We start from the raw sequence: 19,238 nt of genomic DNA, 5'->3' as shown, positions 1-19,238 counted from the left end.
GAAGAAGTCCGGTCATATTCAGAATTCTGAGAGTACTTTAAATATGAAATTGTTACATACTGTTCAATAAATGATAAGCGTTTTTTAATTAAGAGTCATTTTTATCTGAATGTTCTTTACTGGAAGCATCCATGTTTGTCAAAAGAGCACTACTGCCACCTACTGGTTTGTGACGTCACGGTGCAGTATCGGCTGTTGATCAAGTCCCAGTGCTGTATCTGGTGTTTGTCACAACGCGCTATCATCCAAGTCATCTTAAAAACATTCAGCTTCCAAATGTTGGCTAGATATTACGTGTTTTTCTCTGGCCAGATGTTCAATGGCAAATCCTCTCTCTTCTAGTTTGCAATCCAACAACAAACCTGTCCATGGAGGATCAGGAAATGGAAAGGTAAAATACATGTTTTTTCCACTTTTACCCGATGTATTCCAACATCCAACTGCCATGCACGTGGGCATTGTCAGTTTAACTATAGCTCTGGTGAATTACAATGGTGAAGTCCTCTGGAAATCTTCAATAATTGTTGTTGATTGCAGATGTGTCTAGTTGTTCCCATTGATTTTGTTTGTAAAGCGAGGAGAATGGCGCTAGGCTTACCTCACCGTGACGTCACTGCTGGAAGATGTCAGGAGTGAGGTGTTACTGTATTTGGGCAAAAATGGCTGCTCCCAGACTCAGTGATCGCAGCGTAAATTATTGGTTTTAATCTTTTTTTTACTGATTAACACTACATTCATAAAATAACAGCAAATTTATTAGTTAAAGGTATAAATTATCTATTGATCATTCCTTACTGACCGGACTTTTGTATTTAACCCTGAGGTTTCATCGTACATTTTGAGCTGAAGCTGCGTGCAACGATTGAAAATATTGCACAGTGTATGACTGGTTTTAACGACTCGTCGTCTGCAGCAGGCAGCATGGGTTAAGAAATGTCTTAAAACATTTGAAGATGGCGAGGCGACAATAACGACAGAAGTAAGACAGCCACATCACCATCTTCTCTGCTCCAGTTAACGCGTAGTGCTTTAGGTATCGTCAGCATCGCATTGAAAACAGGTATTGTTGAGTAAAGGTGGTTTAAATGTGAACTGCACCATTACCTAATCCCAACATGTGTGTGCAGGGAGGGTATACATTTCAATAATAAGGAGAAATACCTAAACTTACTTTTCAAAGTGAGTTCATAGCTGAGAAACCTCGCCAGAAATACAGTTAAAGCTAAAGAGCGCATGTTTTCAGCTTTTCATCAGCAACACAAGCGAGTCTCTAAAGTTGTTTTACCAAGCAAACAGGCTCCAAACAATCCCTTTAGGGGAGTCCAATCTGTTTAGAGGGAGGGCAGGCAGTAAACTACTGCTCTCTATATCACTCTTCTTCAAACAATGCCTCCCTGTTAACTTCCTCTTTGCTCCTACTAAAAACGACAAGCAAAAGGGATTGTTAGGTTACAATGATCTTCTCAGTCCCTTGCTACTGATGAATATTTTCCACATGTCTTTTTCACAACAATGGTTGAACAATGGTACCACCTCGGAGACAAACCCCCCCTCAGAAAGGAGTGAGAAATCCCCAAGCAGTCTGCAAACAGTTTTACAACGGCGGCAAGTCCGTGCAAAGTTTGAGCCTCCTCTTTCCGTGTTGGAAGAAAATTCCAGTTGAAGGGGTGTGGGGGGGTGGAAGGGGGGAGCCACGTCTGCTCCTCCCCACTGTGTGGGTTTTGTTCTGCTAATCAGACCACATGCCTCAAGGATTCAGGAATCCAAGAGCTCTCAGCCAGCTCCTCTCATTCCACACACAGCCGCAGCGGCCTGTGACAAACTATTCAGTGTGCTGTGGGGTTAAAGACTCTATCCATTCATAACATTGCTCACCCTCCTTCCCTCCTCTCCTAATCTCACACAGTTCTATACCCCCCCCTCATCTTACCCCTCATATGCCCTCCCTCTCCCTTCTCACCACAGTAGTGGCTTCTTTATGTCCCTGCATTCGACACACTGATGCTGAATAGGTTTATTATTAGACTGTACTCCAACCACACAGCCACCGCAAATTTAAATAGAAAATACAAAACTATGCATATATTCACTTAGTGCTGCCAGAGCCTTCCTCTTTCTTCTTGTTTTCTCTTTTATTTTGGTTTGTCTCCTCTCCGTTCTCTCCTCCCAGGCTCTCCTGCTACTCACGCATTAAGAGGCGAAATGAGGCACGTTGGAAATTTGCAGGCTGATAATGGCAGACAGCTGCTCTGGCTGCATAAGTCTTTCATGAGCTGAATTAGTTGTACAAGCCTGAGCTCCCCTCCCCCGCACACATGCCTCCCTGCTAGCAAGCGGATCCAGACGCAGCACAGCACACCTCCTGGACAGCTAAGCTGAGGGAAAGACAAAGCGTGACAGTCGCTTTGTTTGACAGTTCTAAGATGATTTCTTTCTCTCAGTGCTAAACTGGACAAACACATTTCTGTTTGTGTGCTTTTGATTCAGCACATCTGACAAATACAACATGATGGAGGAGCTGGATGTTATTGAACAACATGATAACAAGCTAACAAAAGAAAACGAATCAGCCTGACATATTCTCATTTGCACAAACCTTAAATATGCTTGAAAAATACATGTATAGCATAAGAATAGGACATTATTCACCCACTTTGAGGAAATAAATGGGGAAATGATAATTAAACGGGGGTGACTACAACCACTTTAGCATAATAATAAAAGCAACTATAACAACAATGCATGTTTGATATACTTTTTCCACGATTTTACAAAAAAGTCTGACTCATTGTACTTATTTCTTATTCAGCATTGCAGAGCTACAAGCTAAACAGAATGAATGTTTTTTGACATGTTGTTTTGGATTGGCTAGCTGCTTGGCTTCTCATTACTACAGCAGATGAGAGCTAAAACATTTTTATTATTCCCAATATCCCTATGGTTATAACAATACATCCAACTCACAGGAGTGGCTCATCTTATTACAAAATTTGAAAAAAAACTAAAAATGTAGAAAGTCTTTGAATTAAAGCAATTAAAGCTGCAATGCTACACTTTTGATCCAAGTATTAGCTTGATTTCAGACACTTTCAATGATATTTCAGGTCAATATGCAGAACTTGGCCCATCTTGATGCCCCATGTGGGCTCCCTACTCAAAAACTCAATGTAACAGGAAAAGGTCGGATTCGTCGCTGAATGGGTCATGTGACCCAAAGCACCACTATACGAAAATCTAAGCTCCCCTGAAACAAAAGAGTAGTAGTAGTTAATAGGCAACAAAGCAGATATCACACTAACCCGATCAGACATTTATTCTTCTCTGATGTTGGATTTAATCCAGACGGCTGAATGTCACCTTGTCTTTACAATTAACTCAATGAATTGACAATCTCCTGGTCAAACATGCTCTATCAGAAATGGAGACCCTTTCATTTGTGGCTAGGTGCTTTCTGGGACTAATATATCTGGGGAGAATATCTCCTGCTTTTTTTTAAGCTAGCGTCCTTTCAGAACAGCAAACTGTCAGCTAGGCCTATATAGTTCTAATACCGATTATTCCCACTGAATTTTAGCAGCAGTGTGCCGACCAGCAAAAACAGATTTCTTTAACTTTTAAAACTTTAATTATACTGTTGTGTCTTGGATGTAGAAAGGGTCAGACATGCTTGAAGTTTCGGGGATGTTGAGAGAAGAAGCCTCTAAAGTTAAAACTATATTAGTCAGTCAATATTATTTTAAAATAAGTTACTTTACTAGCAATAAACATGTGTTCAAGAATTTAAATTTGGTTACGTTTTGTTTTCATGTTTAAAATCATATAAAAAACATTGGCTGTGGTTTATATTTTGACTTGGAATTCATTTAGATTACATAAAAACTAATTGTATGCCGATATGGCAGCGTATGCTGTTCTGACAGAGCATCGACTTGGCAACCATTGCAAGTTAACTGCTACAAGCTTCTAGATAAGCAATGCAGATACCATCAGAAGCATGCTAGGGTACAGTTACATCCGAATGAGGTCCCATGCAAAATTTAATTCACAAATTAAAGTAATTGATCAAAATCATTTCACATCAAGAACAAACTCCAGCCCCCCATGAGAATGACAACCAGGTCACTGATTTGCATCTGACAGAGCGCACCTAAGAGGACGAACCTCAACGTACTTAAAAAAAACTGCTGATGCAACTATTGGTCGCTCTACTATGAGCCACCAGACTCCTTAACAATAAGAGTGTGACACAATTTATCACGATACATTAAGGCGATATATTGTGAATGTTATAATAAAGCTCTGGAAAACAATCATAAGATTGTAATGTTGCTTTGTTGTAGCTGAATCATGGGCTCTCGGATAGTGTCCTGCCAACTAGCAGCTAGTTGGTTTAACGGCCAATTTATGCTTCTGATGCATAGCCTGCGCAACCATCAAATCGGTCTCTCAAAGAAATCCTGACTACATGTCAGACGGTCGCAAACCCGCGCAGACCTCCAGCGGAAGTTCACAGACAAAAAGCAGCTGTGATTGGTCATTGGTATGACTTTCTGGCCGTCTGTGTGGTTGTCCTTCTCGATTCTTAGCAGGACAACTACGACGAAACGTTAATCCAGGAGGTTCGGAAGTACAACCACTTGTACGAGGCCTCAGACAAATTATATCAATAAATATATGCTCTTCGATGTCTAGCAACTCTAGATCCATCTCTGTTACCGTAATATCTTGCAAACGTGCCATTGTTGTTTTGGAAAATAAACACTACCACCGGCGCCGCTGGAGTTCTCATGACCATCCGCCGAAGTTCTTGCGAGTTCTCGAATAGGCTCCCCCTAGTGCTTTGGTGGGAAACTTCTGTGTGTCCCTAGAAATTCCAGACCGACTGTGCAGAAGCATACCAGCAAAAGTAGTTCGGGAACAAACCCAAGCGACATTTGATGTTTGGGGTTGCAGAAGCATAATCTGCCCTTAAGAGTTATAAAAGTAAAAAAATGAAGTGGATGTTTGTCTACAAATATTTTTTAAATCCATTCATCTGTATTTTATCTCGATAAAGTATTTTCTAATAAAATATTGCGAAAATTGTATTTTGAATCTATACAAATATGGTCTAGTGAAATAATACATCCCTACTGAACAACTGTTAAAACATTTTCAGAAAAACTGAGCAAAAGTCCGGTTTTCTCAGATTTATGCATGTGACTTGCAGCCGCCCTGTTTGTTATAATAGAGCCATGTCCACACGTCACTCCTACTCAGTGACTGTCTTCCGTGGCACCTCAGAGGCTTTAGGTTACCTTCCATTACATAACACAGATAAAGCTATGTAGGACATGCATAGCTCTCAGCTTGACAGCATCTTCTGGAAAAAAAGAAAACCCCACCAAGATAGCTAAATACAACCTCAATCATCTCATGAATAAGCAGCTGTGAACTTAAGGGAGATTACTACATGACAACTCCTTAGCACTACTTTTTAGTGTGAAACAACAAAAGCTACGTGTTATTCAAAACCAGTGGGGAGAAAGGTAACATCAACACAAGCAAGAACTGCAGTTTTCTTGTGGGTTAATTTTTATTCTGCCACCTCGTCTTTTCTGAATGTTCAGTCAATTGCTGGTGGACAATGCAAAGAAATTCTGGTATTGGAGCCACCAGCCTTTAACTCAGAATTCGTTTGTCACCTCACAACAGCAATTTGAATTAGGATGTTTGCGGGAAGATTCTGCACGTTTGAACTTTATATGTAAATATCTTATCTGAAGAAAATCTGATCTAAACATCAGTGCAGACAACAGTCTTTCATCAAGTCTAAACTGAACATCAAAAAAAGGGGGAATGCGGTTTTACTCTTGAGTGTAGGTCAAGCATGAGACAACAGATTTTGCAACACAAGTGAAGCTTGTGATGCAAAATCTGATCTATAAACTACTTGCTAAAATTCTTACACCAAATTAAATCAGCTGACAAAAAAAGTAACTGCCGAACTGGAAAGATGTGGTTCAGCTATCGAGCATATCTAAATAAAATGAATCATTAGTATGGTAATCTGGGTCCTCCTCATATGGCAAATAATGTTTTCAGTAACTATTCTGCAATGCTAATGACGGGGTGCATATACCAAAGAGAAACAAACATTTTCACATTTAGCACTGCATTTTATTAAAAACACCATTAAAACAAATGCAAGACATGCACAATGGTGACAGAAATAAGAGTGTAATTATAATATAATGAACCCAAAGTACCCGACTACAATATTCTGCAGATCATTCTGGTATTCAAATCACAAGAGAGACTTAAAGTTGGAGCATGGATATTGGCTAGAAGCTTAATGTAACCATAGTAGGAAAACATTTTTAGTCAGAAAAAAATCTATTCTTGATCTTGCAAGGTTTTCCAGAGCTATATAATTATCATATTTGTTAATGTGTTGGGATTAATCAGGATAAATCATACATACATTGTGATATGCATTGGATTACCAAATTCTTGCCAATTCACACACCTAATAATTAGCTGAAAAGCATTTATCTGCCACATATCTGTTTTACTTACAATTTTGTTTGCCAACGGGATGATATTTGAAGGCTAAAGGTTGGTGCATCGGAGGAATCCCAAACTAATCGGTTGCACTATACAAGTGCAACTGATTTGTGACATCTAAAAGAAAATATACTTTTGTGTTCCCATGAAGAGCTTCGAGCCATTTTGATTTACACAAATCCTAACAGGCAGTTTTGATTTGCACTAGCATGTCTGCGAGGGATAGGGCATGGTGAACTTTGAAGATGTGTGGTATGCGTGGTATGCTCCATGCTGTGCTGCCAAAAGGAGCGTTCCCAGGAATAAAGCATAGGGACCAGGTCATTATCTAATCACATTACTGCAATTATCACCTACACATTCACTCCAACCTTACACTCACCTAATGGAAACATTTTACATGTGAGTGAGTAAAAAAAAAAGGATATTATTAATTAAACCTAGGGGGTAAAAAAAAAAAAAGGCGCATATAAACCAGGACCGTAAATGTCGATTAAAAAGTTCATCTGGGTTTAGTTTTTTTGTTCGATTCTTAACATTTAATTTTGTTTTGGCTACAAGCCTGAAGCAATTCACTTCACTGTGAAGGTGACTAATGGTACTTGTGGAAAAATGATTAGTGTCAAACATTTTTCACATGCAGCACCGAGCAACTCCCTGAGGGCAAATTCTTCCACTAGGCAACAATGCAGAAATCACAGCAGCGATGAGCCAGAGCAGAGACAACCCTGCACAGGACTACATATCATCTACCATTCTGTGATCTCAAAAGGCTGTTACAAAAGCATGTTGCATTTCAAACGGTTCCAAATAAATGACTCCAAACATAACTTTGCATAATATTAAGGGCTCAAACATGGCTATGTAGTGGAACAGAAGAAATGTGTCTCCCGTTACCAATGATCCTTAAAAGAACCATTACATAGATTTGTTTGAACTGGGTTACGGGTCCTGAAGGGATTTCATACTGCAGAGTTTTGGAAATAAAATCTTTTAAGCAATGGTTCTTTATATGTACTCAACCAAACAGCAAATAAGGACTCTGCAGATATTGTGCAATTTGGAACAGCACTGAGTGGTGGAGATGTTTTGAGCATTGTTTAATTGGTGCAACATTTTTGGTTCAAATACCAGACTGGATTTCTAAATGTTTCTTAAATGCCTTCTTTGTTCTCCAAATGCATGTAAAAATGCAAATTAAGGTGTTGATTCAGAACAGCCCTAAGGTGTCAGTGAGGATTTGTGTCGGCCCTTTGACAGACGTGAGCTCCGACATTAACAGCAGCTCATTTTGTTGCTAATGTTTTTGTAAACCATCTGATGTTCCTTTTGATCAATGCAGTGTTTAAGGACTAATCAGGAAGGACGGTTTTTTTGTAAACTACTGGCTTAAAGAGCAACTATCTATACAAGTCTGTACAATGTTTCAAAATTTCACCTGATGTAACAAATTTTTCAAGGTTGAAATTACATTTTCCCCTTTGAAAAATAAAAAATAAACTAATTTGTTACATTTCTGTCCATGAAAGGAAACAGAAACCCGTACCGTGAAAATTAAATGAGCTTCATCAACCACTGAGGAAATGTTTTAAAACTATTGTTGGCAATCTATAGACTTAGAAAACTTTGTCTTTACTTTCAACTCTGTATACAAAATGACATTTTGCTTTCAGAAACGACAGACTGCTGACAGACTATAGTTTTAAAGGCGGCTGCTAAGCAGCTGAACACAGGCTGGTTACAGTAGCGGATGCTCCCACTATATAATCTATTTACATTAGCCTGTGAAATTTGTGTCACTTATTTAAAAGCAGATATTCTAACTGATATTGTAGCACAATAACAATTGACTTGGAATACTTACTCTAAAAGCACTTAGCAAATGCAGTCAACGAGTATGTAATATTTTCAAATGTGTGTTAAAATTAAGTAAATACATGTAAAGCATAGCATTATATGAGTAATAATATTTCAAGGCTGAAACAATAAAAGTGAAGCAGCTACTGGCTGCAATTAAAAGATATTGGGAACAATAAAGCAGAGTGCCTTCACTGCAAAATGAAAGAAGGTTCCAACATAAAGCTGCATGTCAGAGCTGTTCATCCTACAGTGCAGCCAGAGGACAGTTTGGTTCTGCTCTGCAGATTAGTTTGCAGGTATTTTTAGGTGGTGTTAAATAAATCCATGACTATGGTTCTATTTAATTTGGATATATTGTGTTCTTATTATGTTGAAGAATGATCTTAAAACGCAGAATTCAATATTTCAGGTTTTGTTGGTGACATTTTATCTTTACAGTCAGCTGGCACTATTAAAAGTATTGTGGAGGATTTGTGCAATTTTTAAAAAGACCTGCCCTTTCTTATTTAAAAATAAATGCACATGCACAACCCTTTATCTGCTCCTGAGAGGGAACGCCTATTAAACGCGAGTGAGAGCAAGCAGGACTCCATTTCTCCTTGTGCACACTGTTTAAAAGTCGCTGTTCTCATATCTCACATGAGCTGAGGAGAACTCTCTACGCAAAGCATTCTGGGATAAATCTGCTTCTTCTGAGGCCTTTCTTTTAATCTCATATACACTTCGTAGACACTTTTTATCGTACAACCCTCGGCCATTTTCAAAGAACCACGATGAGAAAGGTGAGCTTCAATGACTGTCTGAAACTGTAGCTCAGCACATATACACGCCTGAAAGTGTGCATGCGTAGAAAAAGATAGCTAAAGGGAAAAGCACATAGGATGGCCTTACGTAAACATATCACCAGGAAGATTGACAATTAGGAGGACCACTTATTTAAATGGAAATAAAAGATCTTCCTCATTCATTTCAAATCAACATAGATAGGCTGAGTTTCTGACACTTTGATGACAAGATCATGGTACGACTTTTCTGTGGATTTTTCTCCAACCATCAGGGTTGGAAATCAAAGGAGAAGGAGCTAATTTTCATTTGATTCACAAACATGCTAGCAGCAGGCAAAATGTGTCCCGAATTCACATTTTCTCATTTATTTGCCACATTAAAGCTGTCAAACATGGGAAGAGACTGTGTCCAACTCCTGCAGAGCTGAAATAAACAGCTAATGAAACCCCATCTTTCATAAGAAGCTCTTACTGCCGCGAGCCAACAAGCTAACGGGAGCTAGCATTCTTTTTCGTCCCTACTCTAGAGGATATGTGCAGAGCACACTACAGGTTTGGTGGGGGACAGTTCAGTAGATATAAGCAGCTTATAGCCCGTTGTATGTATGCTTTGAGTAAAAAAGAACTCGGCAAACTTTGCATAGGTTGCTTCTCAAGTGCTAACAGGTACGATAAAAGCCTCAGCTTGAACTGAGCTAGTTGAAGTTTGCACTACCTCCAACAAAAACAAGTCTCTTCGGTTCCATAGCTTTTACAATCCTTGGCACTACTTAAAAGAATGAGCTGCAGAACAACAGTCTGTCAGGCACAGTAAAGAGAAAGAGCTCAAGCTAGCTCTCATGAGATCCCTCCAACCCCTGGGCTGGACATAAGCAGCAAAGCAGAGCGGCGGCACAGGTCTTTCATTCAGGAGTACCCTTTCCTTTCTCTCCCTCCCCCTGTTTGAAAGTAACACAGCCAATGTAATTTTCTCTGAGCGCTGCTCCATTTATCAAGGCCAGTGGCACATCGAGGAAGCTGACAATGCCTCACTCCTCTAGATTTGTATAATGAGAGGTGGGAGAGTGAGACACACTCACAAGGTGGTTAGCACTTGTACGAAGGAAGTAGAGATGATTTATTCAGCATCTGAGAGCCAAAGCTTTGGGGAGCTTTAACTTAGGACATAAAAAATGTAGCCACGGCCATTACAGCAGAACCATGGAAAACAAGATTGCTGAAGAGAAGCATACTGATTAGTAGGAGGATTACACAACTCCAGTGCCTTTGAATGAACCCATTTTTAACCTGTTTTCTAACACCCTAATCCTCCTGCATTTCAACTGATCACATCTTACACAATACACAGTAAGCATGAAGTGTCCAACTGATTACAAACTTCACAGCCAGGAGAGTTGTTTAACATGAAATGGGCCATTAAGTTTGACACAGTGATCCCACAGCAGGCAGTGCACGTTCAAGATCGCTTCTCTTTTTTATTAACTTCAAGTTATTCAGAAGTTCATTTTCAACTACTTTTTTACGATGCAAAAAAGGATGCTAATTTATTCACAGTGTACTGGATGGTCCTTAAGGTAGTAATACAAGATGACTTTAGTGGCAGGAGTGGTTTTCTATGCAGGAATGTTTTCATTACCTGCTTACGCAGATTTTAAAAGCTACATTGATTTTCTAAAAATTTATTATGCCTAGATGTGCTTAGCTCAAGGCTGTGATGTGATTATGGTTTAAATATTTATTTTTCTTCATACATCACAATTGGAAAGAAAACTGATGAAATTAAAACCGGTTATTTTATCAATTTCACTGTTTTTAAGGAATTTAAAAGCTGTAATAATATAATGGGATGACATCTTGCCTCTGGAGTAGGGCTGCGCCATAAATCAAATTAATTTGATTAATTCATGTTTTTAGGATCTACGATTTGAAATTTAGCTAAATCGTAAAATCGAGAACTTCTCTTCTTCTGCATTTTTTACTTGGGCGTTTCCTCACCGCGTCTTTCCTCATTAATAGCATGCTGTCCTATCTGAAGAGTTGGTACAGAGAAAAGAGACTCCTGCTTCGTTAATTATTTGGAAGTGGTTCGGTTTCGACAAGGCTGATGGGGAGCAGACTACAGCCGTGTGCATCTAAGGCTACGTTCACATTGCAGGCTTTAATACTCAATTCCCTTAATGCTCAATTGCCCAAACCCTGGCCGCCTCTTTTTCTAAAGCGGTGCCGTACGACAAGTGTAGTGTGCTGTGGAAGAAGATGACCGACGCTGTAGCTGATCATATAGGGATGGACATGGTCACCATTTACATAGAAGAGAAGCCTGGCTTCCTCCACATGTACAAGTGTGTGATCCAAAATATGACCTGGCGAGTCGCAAATAGATTGCGGAGGTTGTGCTACCAAACCTGTACAACGAAATGCGAGAAACACTATGAAAAGTGGGGCTCTGCTTTGTTTTTTGCAACTACTACAGAGTTTTGGTCCAATCGATCTCTTCAGCCATACATGACTTTAACTGTGCATTATATCGACATATACTGGGCTCTCAAAAGCTGCTGTTTACAAATCACCAACTTCCCAGATGATCAATACAAGTTATTGACGGTTCATTAATTGCATATTTCAGCAAATGATGCTCTTTGTTTTGTTTTTTTGTTGTTTTTTTCTGCACTTGTACTGAATATACAGGTGTACATTTTTACTGATAAAAAAAAATCTTTAAAGTTCTTATTGGGTGAACATTTATGTGTTACTTGCACAAGATTTATGTTATGATCGTAATGTCCAAGATGACATTATGATTTTAATAAAAAAAATATATATTTTTTTTTAGCCATATCGCCCAGCGCTATGGCTAAAAGAAATTCTTCAACAGTGCTAATTAAAATTCTTTAACAGCTACTTTTAGAAAGAACGTTCATAACTTATCAATAAAGACTAGGTCACAGTGATTGGTTCTCCTGGTGGTTCACCACTCAGCATTTACAGACCTTCCTTTGAGTTGCCTATCTAAAGGTTTTCATAACAACTATGAACTCCGGGGTAGAAATACTGCACTAGGGAGAGCTAAGTGATATAATACAGATGCAATTTATAGTGTGTAGTGGAAGGACATGCACCTTTTGATCTCCAAGAGATCTGAGAAATATGTTCCTCACTGAAACTTCATGCATATAACATGTTAGAGATGATGCAAAGCAGCTGGGCTTGTATTCAAAGCACTGCAAAGCAAAGCATTTTAAAAAGGCCTCCATGTGGATCACCGCAGTAGCTTGGGAAATCCACCACACTTCTAACAGACTACTCACATGAGATCAGTTGATCGGTCATGTGAGATAAATAATTGATTTTATAATCTACACAGGATGCTATAGCTTCACTATAGTAATGTTCCCACTGAGAACCCATGTTTTTCAAAAGCTGGTTGACTCTCTAGCAATCGGCTTTTGGCTCTTCTCCCATTTGACCGAAAAGCTGAGTCTGTAACCCCCACTGCATGTCTGATGACGTCATCACGCTGGGTGAGCGTTGATATCGACAGTGTGACTGAAATCAGGGAAGTAAACGATGGAGAGCAACCATTTCAACAGATCAAATATATATTTTGACAAGGTGACACCTTGCCGTGCTCTTATTTTAGTGAACATTTCTCCCCTCATTTCTTACTCCTGCCACAACCCCCCCATCTCTTTTTTTGTCTTGTTATTCTAATTCTAAAGGCTTGGTTAATTCTGTAACCCAAATAATTTCTAAATCACAAAGGCAATGGATTTAACCAGAGTAAGACAAACTTTCTCACGCACATTATTTGGGTGAAGGTCATTAGGTTACCATGGGTTAGCTGCCATGCAGCAGTGAAGAGAGAGAGTTGCAGCTACCGCACAAAAATTCTGGTGCCAAAAAATAAAAAGCCCAAATTGTCATCAAAATATCTGATCATTTTATCACCGTCCCAAGATTCAGCCCGGATACAGGCTGGAAAATTTCCCAAAATATTCAAATTATAACAATCAAATTCAAGTACACATCTCTTTACTTTTTCAAAGACTGAAAGTTAAACCTCACTTAAAAGTGAAAGGTTTAAGTAAAGCTATCAATATAAATGTCTCCTTCAGGTTGACCTTTCGTTTTTATGCCAATTTCTTCTGTTACATGGTGGAGCAAACTAATAAACTAATGAGAACTAAGTGCTGCTTTTGAACATTTTCCTTTCTTCTATTTACCGGTCTTACCTGACTAAATAAAAGAGTCATTAAGCCAATATTGCTCCTGTAGAATCACACCCCTCCCATGCTCTCAGGGATCCACTTTAGCAGCTTGCTGCCATGAAGCAGTTTTGACCTCCGCCTTTTATTCATAGCTGCCTGTTGTTCTTGAGGTTGTCCCAAAAAAAAAAACCTTTTTATACTAAATACATTATGATTACAAAGACTTTGCTAGAATTCCTTTCATAGCCGTCCAGCCACAGGAGGCTCTACAGCTTGTGTTCATGACTGGGTGTCCTGGATTTAAGGAATCAAACAGGCTTCCTCGCAGCCCATCCCCCCACAGGAAAAAAACTGAGGAAGGCGTGCTGAGCACCAGCTCTCCCTCCACACACACACTTACTCCACCAGGCATTGCTGGGGCTTGTGGGATTAAGAATGGAACACGATGACAGACAAAAACAGTCCTTTGCACCTCCCCGCTTTGCTGTCTTTTATACTGCAAGAGCATGAAAAGGCTGCTATGAGGCACACAAAAGACACTGTGATGGATCAGCTCTGAGTGAACAAGATAAGTGTGGGTGAAGAGCTACACAGATCTTTATATTCTTGTGTGACAGTGCCGGTGTTTAAAATGTTCAACAACAAAAAAAAAAAAAAATATATATATATATATTTTATTTTTTTTTTAAGTGGAACAGGATTTGACATTTGTTTCGCTTCACAGGCGTAATGCTTTTTACAGCTTAAAGCCGACAGTGTCGATTATCTTCCAGTCTGCAATTAATTTTTTATGGGCTAATATGGAGAATACAACAACTTTAGAGATAATTACAAAAGATGATAATAAGAATTATTACTTAACATGCCAGCAGAAGCGTTTCTAATAGGAAGGGAACTGTCTATTCCTGTAAGACAAATAAAGCCTGCACAGCCAAGTCAGGAAAAGAACATCTCCACTGTGTGGACCATTTCCTGTGGTGGGTCACGGCATCGCATTCGTCAAGCGCTGCCTCGTTCATAAGGCGGTGATAAAAGAGAAAACAGCAGTGGGCCTCTTTGCATGCATCACATGTCAGATTGCTTTAGGGGATGCAGTGCATCTTCATGCCTGCTGAAAGCAACAGGCTGTCAAAGTGCAACGTCAAGACGTCTAAAGCCCTGGGTCAGATTGCATTAAATTAAAATCAATGAAAGACAGTTCTGTTTTTTTTTTTTTTTTAAAGAGCTACATCTGAGGCTTCTAAAAACCCACACCAAAAAAATGAAAAACCATGATCTCAACTGTTCAAAGCACAGCCAGCCTTTTCAATATGTTTAAAAAACCAGTCAGAAGATCGTGCTTTTTTCTTCTTTTGAAGTACCAATGCTTCGATCTGATTGGGTAACGATATTAGTATATCTCCAGTTCAAGAAGGAATTGATATCAAATGTTCTTCAAATGAGATCAGTCAAACTGATAGGACATAAAGCACATTCAGCAACCACTAAAAGTAAAAACAACTTACCTTCTCGCTTTTTATCTTCTTTAATGTCTTGCATTCACTGTTCACATTTTCCACCTCATCTGGTTCAGTTTTCGTGGTCAACGCTGGTACTATCCCAACAGATTCAAGTGCAATATTCCCCATTTGATTAGCATCTGCCAAGTCTGTTGATTGTGTGTTCTCAAAGGACGCATTACGGCTATTTCCCAAAGCAACCTGGGCCTGAGTAACGTCCTTGTCAGAGACGCCAATTGCCACGACTGGGGCGCCATCTGTTTTGTCTTTCTTATTTTTCCCACTGGCCCCTTCCTTGTCTTTTTTACCTCCAAGAACACCTCTGGAGGCTTTGCCTCCTTTTTCCATGTTCTTGGTGGAGTTGTTGCCTGCAGCTACTGCGCTTGCTGCTGCACCTATTGGCTCCCCTTGAGTCCGTCCGGTGGCTTCTTTTTTACCCCCGTCCGTGGAAGCTTTGCTGCTATTGTCTTTAGAGTTCTTACTGCGCTTGTATTTTGATTTGCTCTCCTTGCCTTGAGCGCCAGAGACTGGGCTAACGAATCGTATATTGTCGGGCAACGCCGCCACTGCGCTGGGTGGTGCCGCTATGCCGTCCTTGGTGCCAGACATCTCAAGTTTGTCCTTTTCTAAGTCAGCGTCGAGGTCAATGATCAGATTTCCAACACCGATATCCCACTCATCCCCGCTGTCGTAAGTGTCCACCGCATTAGAGTCCACACCTTTCCCGCCTGCAGTGCCACCACTTAGGGACATTTTAGTGCCAACGGCCCAGGAATGCCTCGGTGAGGTCCGACACCCTCTCAGACGGTTGGGAGTCAGGGGCAAGGATTAGATAATCTTCACGTTCTACTCCTAACTGTCCCATTTAACCACATTCTGCCCTGGAAAGAGAGAAGAAGAGGCAAATTAACCCCAACAGTTCAGACACAGAACAACAGCACAGCATCTGAGCCATGGAAGAACACAGCAGTTCATTGTAAGACAAACGTTTGATTGTGAGCCAGTAATTCTGGGATGATCACTGTGCAAACCACCATGGTAATACCCACTGGTGTGACAGCTCTGCTCTGAACCCCTCCACCCCCTCCATAATCACATTTCCCACGGTTGTCATGGCAACCGTGGGAAATGTAGCCTAAATCCTGCTTTGACAACCAAGGTGGCCCCTCTGTTCTGAATGACTGACTTTCTTTTCACAAGGCACCGCTGATAGTGTCACAGCTGATAAATAAGAAGTAGATAGCCGAGCACACCCTCACTTTCTTTTTATACAAATGGCCTTTTCAGCTACATAATGCAACAATCATCTTGCATAAAAGGGGGCATGAAAGCTGGAATAACCAAGTGAATGTTGCAGGAAAAAAAATAGTTAAATAAAAACCAGGCTGTTCATTTTGCTCACAGAGACGAGGTAAAGGTCATGATGTTATTGTAAATCTATACGACAGTCTCACACACATTCTGCATCAAACTTGGGATAAATTAAAAATCAGCGAGGGCAGCAAAAGGAAAAAGACAAAAACAAACAATCCCAGTCCTCAAGGTGTAAATATGTGGTTTTAAAAGAGTGAAGAGGCTCATTACTCTGTCCAAATATTCCTGAATTATTGCTTGAATGAATATACAGCGACTGGCTGCAGAGACGACAGATCATAAGTCAGCTGATTGCCACCATGTGTCTGAAATATTTTGTGCATCTTTTATGCCATATGTAGCATTTCAAAAGATCCTGGGAAAGGAGAAAAAAACAAAAACTGAAGAAAGAAAAAAACAGGCAAGGAAAATGATCACAGTGGAAAATTACACAAGCGATTACACTACAGTTTTCAGCTACATTAACACAATCATAACTTCTCTAACTTTTTTATTAATACCCTACAACAAAACAAAAAAACATTCTGAAAAAAATATGTCAACACATTTGAAGCACTTAAAAACTTTTAAAAACAGAGGAGCAAAGGTTCTTATCATTTAACCCAGGTTTTATACAGGAATGAGAAGCTCTAATTAACCCTTTTTAATGCTATTAGAAATCTTTCTAATGCCATCAACAAAAAATTTTTTTATTTAAATGTCGCGATATTCACATTTTATGAATTTTAATGCCAGTTAAGGCCTAACTGAAAAACAATTATAATGTAATGACTTTGAATGATCTTCAATGACCCGTGGAAACCCTGTAACCTCACTCAGCTGCCATTAGACCGACACTACAGCCCGGTCACAGATTGCACCCCCTTCCTCTACAGCAGCAAGGGTAAAACTGTTGAACAACCATTTATTAATTGCACCCGTTTCTTCCTCACAGATGGTTCCCCAAAGGAACAACAGTCAGCGGCTGGTTTTTGTGGGCGGAGAGCTGCAGCTGTCCCTGTAAGACTGGCTTAACAGTTGTGAGGTCCAATTTGTCCAACACCTCCACAAAGGAAAGGTTGTAACTATCGGCTGTTGACCCACTGCACACCCTTCGCTAAAACTGCAGTGATAAAAAAACTGTGCTGAGTAAATGTCCAAGCAAGTGTCTAATTGAGCAAGAGGCATGCAGGCTGCACAAGTCCCAGAGCGCCTGTCCTTTTCTTTCCACTGATCCAGTTTCACTTTGCTGTCCATCAGCAGCCATGTAGGGGGGACTCTGCTTTAACAGTGCTAATTTGAAGACGAGGGACGGTAACTGTTTACCAGGGAACACAACTAAATGAAACATAGCACCAAGTAGTTTACATGTGACTGCCAGATGTGTTTCAGTGAATGCGGGTCAGAGAGAACAGGTAATTTAAGGGCTTTATGAACACCATTTCGCTGTGATAGCTCCAGACCACGAAGGGTTTGGAGAAAACAACATGCTTAGCCAAAAAGATCCTTTTTTTGGGTGACTCCTCACATATGTTGTGCCCAGTTATAGGGCTTAGATGCAACCACATAAAAGCTTCGTATCAAAAACAAAAAATAATAGCTTGTGACAGGCAGCATGTGTTTCAAATAACAGTGTAGAGAGGATAATTACTGTTTCACATCCACATACAGAAAAATAACTTCTCAACTACACATGATGACAGAGGCTTTCCACTTAAGATATACATGATGTTGGGAAAAAACATTAAAGCTAAAACAAAACAATCCTCAGGCTATAACACGAGGGAAAAAAGTTACATATTTGCTAACAAATAATTATTGGCTTTCCTTTGCTATGATGGAGGGTACGACTACAATTATAAAAGAATTTACAGTCTCAGAATGGTTTTAGTTTTTCATTGAGGTACAAAGCCACTCATGATTATTATTCCCCCTGTCTGATCCCAGAGCTCCAAACCTTATTAAATCAGAGAGGAGATTCGCCAAAGTTACTTTTATTTTAATTGTCTTGCACTGACGGGTAGGAGAAATCACAGGAGATTTTAATCACTCCACAATCTCAAACACATGCCCTGCATACTGACGGTGCCATGCATCGTTCCAGCACCAACTGGTCAGACAAGAGTGTTTTCACCAGGACTGGACCTGAGCCAGCCTCCCACACATCGCTGAAACAATAAACCAAAGGGCAAACGCAAAGAGATGGTTTGTTTATCTTCTGTCGACTTCATATTCTTTCAAATTGAGAATATATGGGTTTATTGACTTTGGTTAGGAAAGATCAACACCTTTGAAACCTGCAGTTGGGGCCTCTAGCTTGTGTTTGAAATATAACTTTATTTAAGAGACATGGTTATTGGTTGTGAAAAGAAAAGGCTATGTTTTTCTCTGTAAGGTCTGAAACTATCCATACCCAGAAATATATGTAACTGGTAATATGAACTATTTTCGTCTCATGTGAGGAGCTCAGATTTTTAAAAGCTGGATTTTGTAAAAGAAAAAGAAAAAAGAAATTGGATATTAGATTTTTAAACCATATTCCCCAGTACTTCAGTCCAGTGTAACCCAGCATTCAAAAGCAGAGGCTTATCTTAAAGTCAAAGTCAGGATGAATGTAAAGAGATCATTCAGCCAGCAAGGTCAGCATTTTTCCACTCCTAAATGCATCAAAACCTTAAACAACCACTTTTCGTTCTGTAAAACCCTCATCAAACAGTACATTCTTTAAATCCATTCAATCTCTACAGCATTTTATTCAGTCTTTGATACCTGTCGAGATAATGAAGAAGAAAAATCTGCACCAGTCGGCAAAAGTCTGGTTGGACATCTCTTTCAAGTACTGCTACATGCATGCAAACATGTACCCACTGACCATTCAGCTGCTTCAGAAGGATTGCATTAAAACGCCGGAATTTCACATTGTACCAATGTACAACCATTAGATAGTTTCTTAGGAATAAAACATACAGATATCACCTTGTTTGGTG

At 39.7% G+C, this 19,238-nt stretch overlaps 1 protein-coding gene across 2 annotated transcripts in view; it reads right to left on the bottom strand.

The window, feature by feature from the left end:
* The window catches only part of LOC119786459 (zinc finger protein 609-like), a 107,670-nt gene that overhangs the window by 63,812 nt on the left and 24,620 nt on the right, over positions 1-19,238 (bottom strand). For both annotated transcript variants that reach the window (XM_038289828.1, XM_038289827.1), the window contains exon 2: positions 14,905-15,779. In XM_038289828.1, coding sequence (XP_038145756.1) covers positions 14,905-15,651 — 747 coding nt within the window. In that variant the 5' untranslated portion in view covers positions 15,652-15,779. The remainder of the gene's footprint in view (positions 1-14,904; positions 15,780-19,238) is intronic.

The sequence above is a fragment of the Cyprinodon tularosa genome, unplaced genomic scaffold (genome assembly GCF_016077235.1).
Source record: "Cyprinodon tularosa strain WSP-4 unplaced genomic scaffold, ASM1607723v1 ctg272, whole genome shotgun sequence".
Classification (NCBI taxonomy): domain Eukaryota; kingdom Metazoa; phylum Chordata; class Actinopteri; order Cyprinodontiformes; family Cyprinodontidae; genus Cyprinodon; species Cyprinodon tularosa.
Note: the sequence above shows the minus strand (reverse complement) of the source record. Positions and strands in the feature narration are given on the sequence as shown.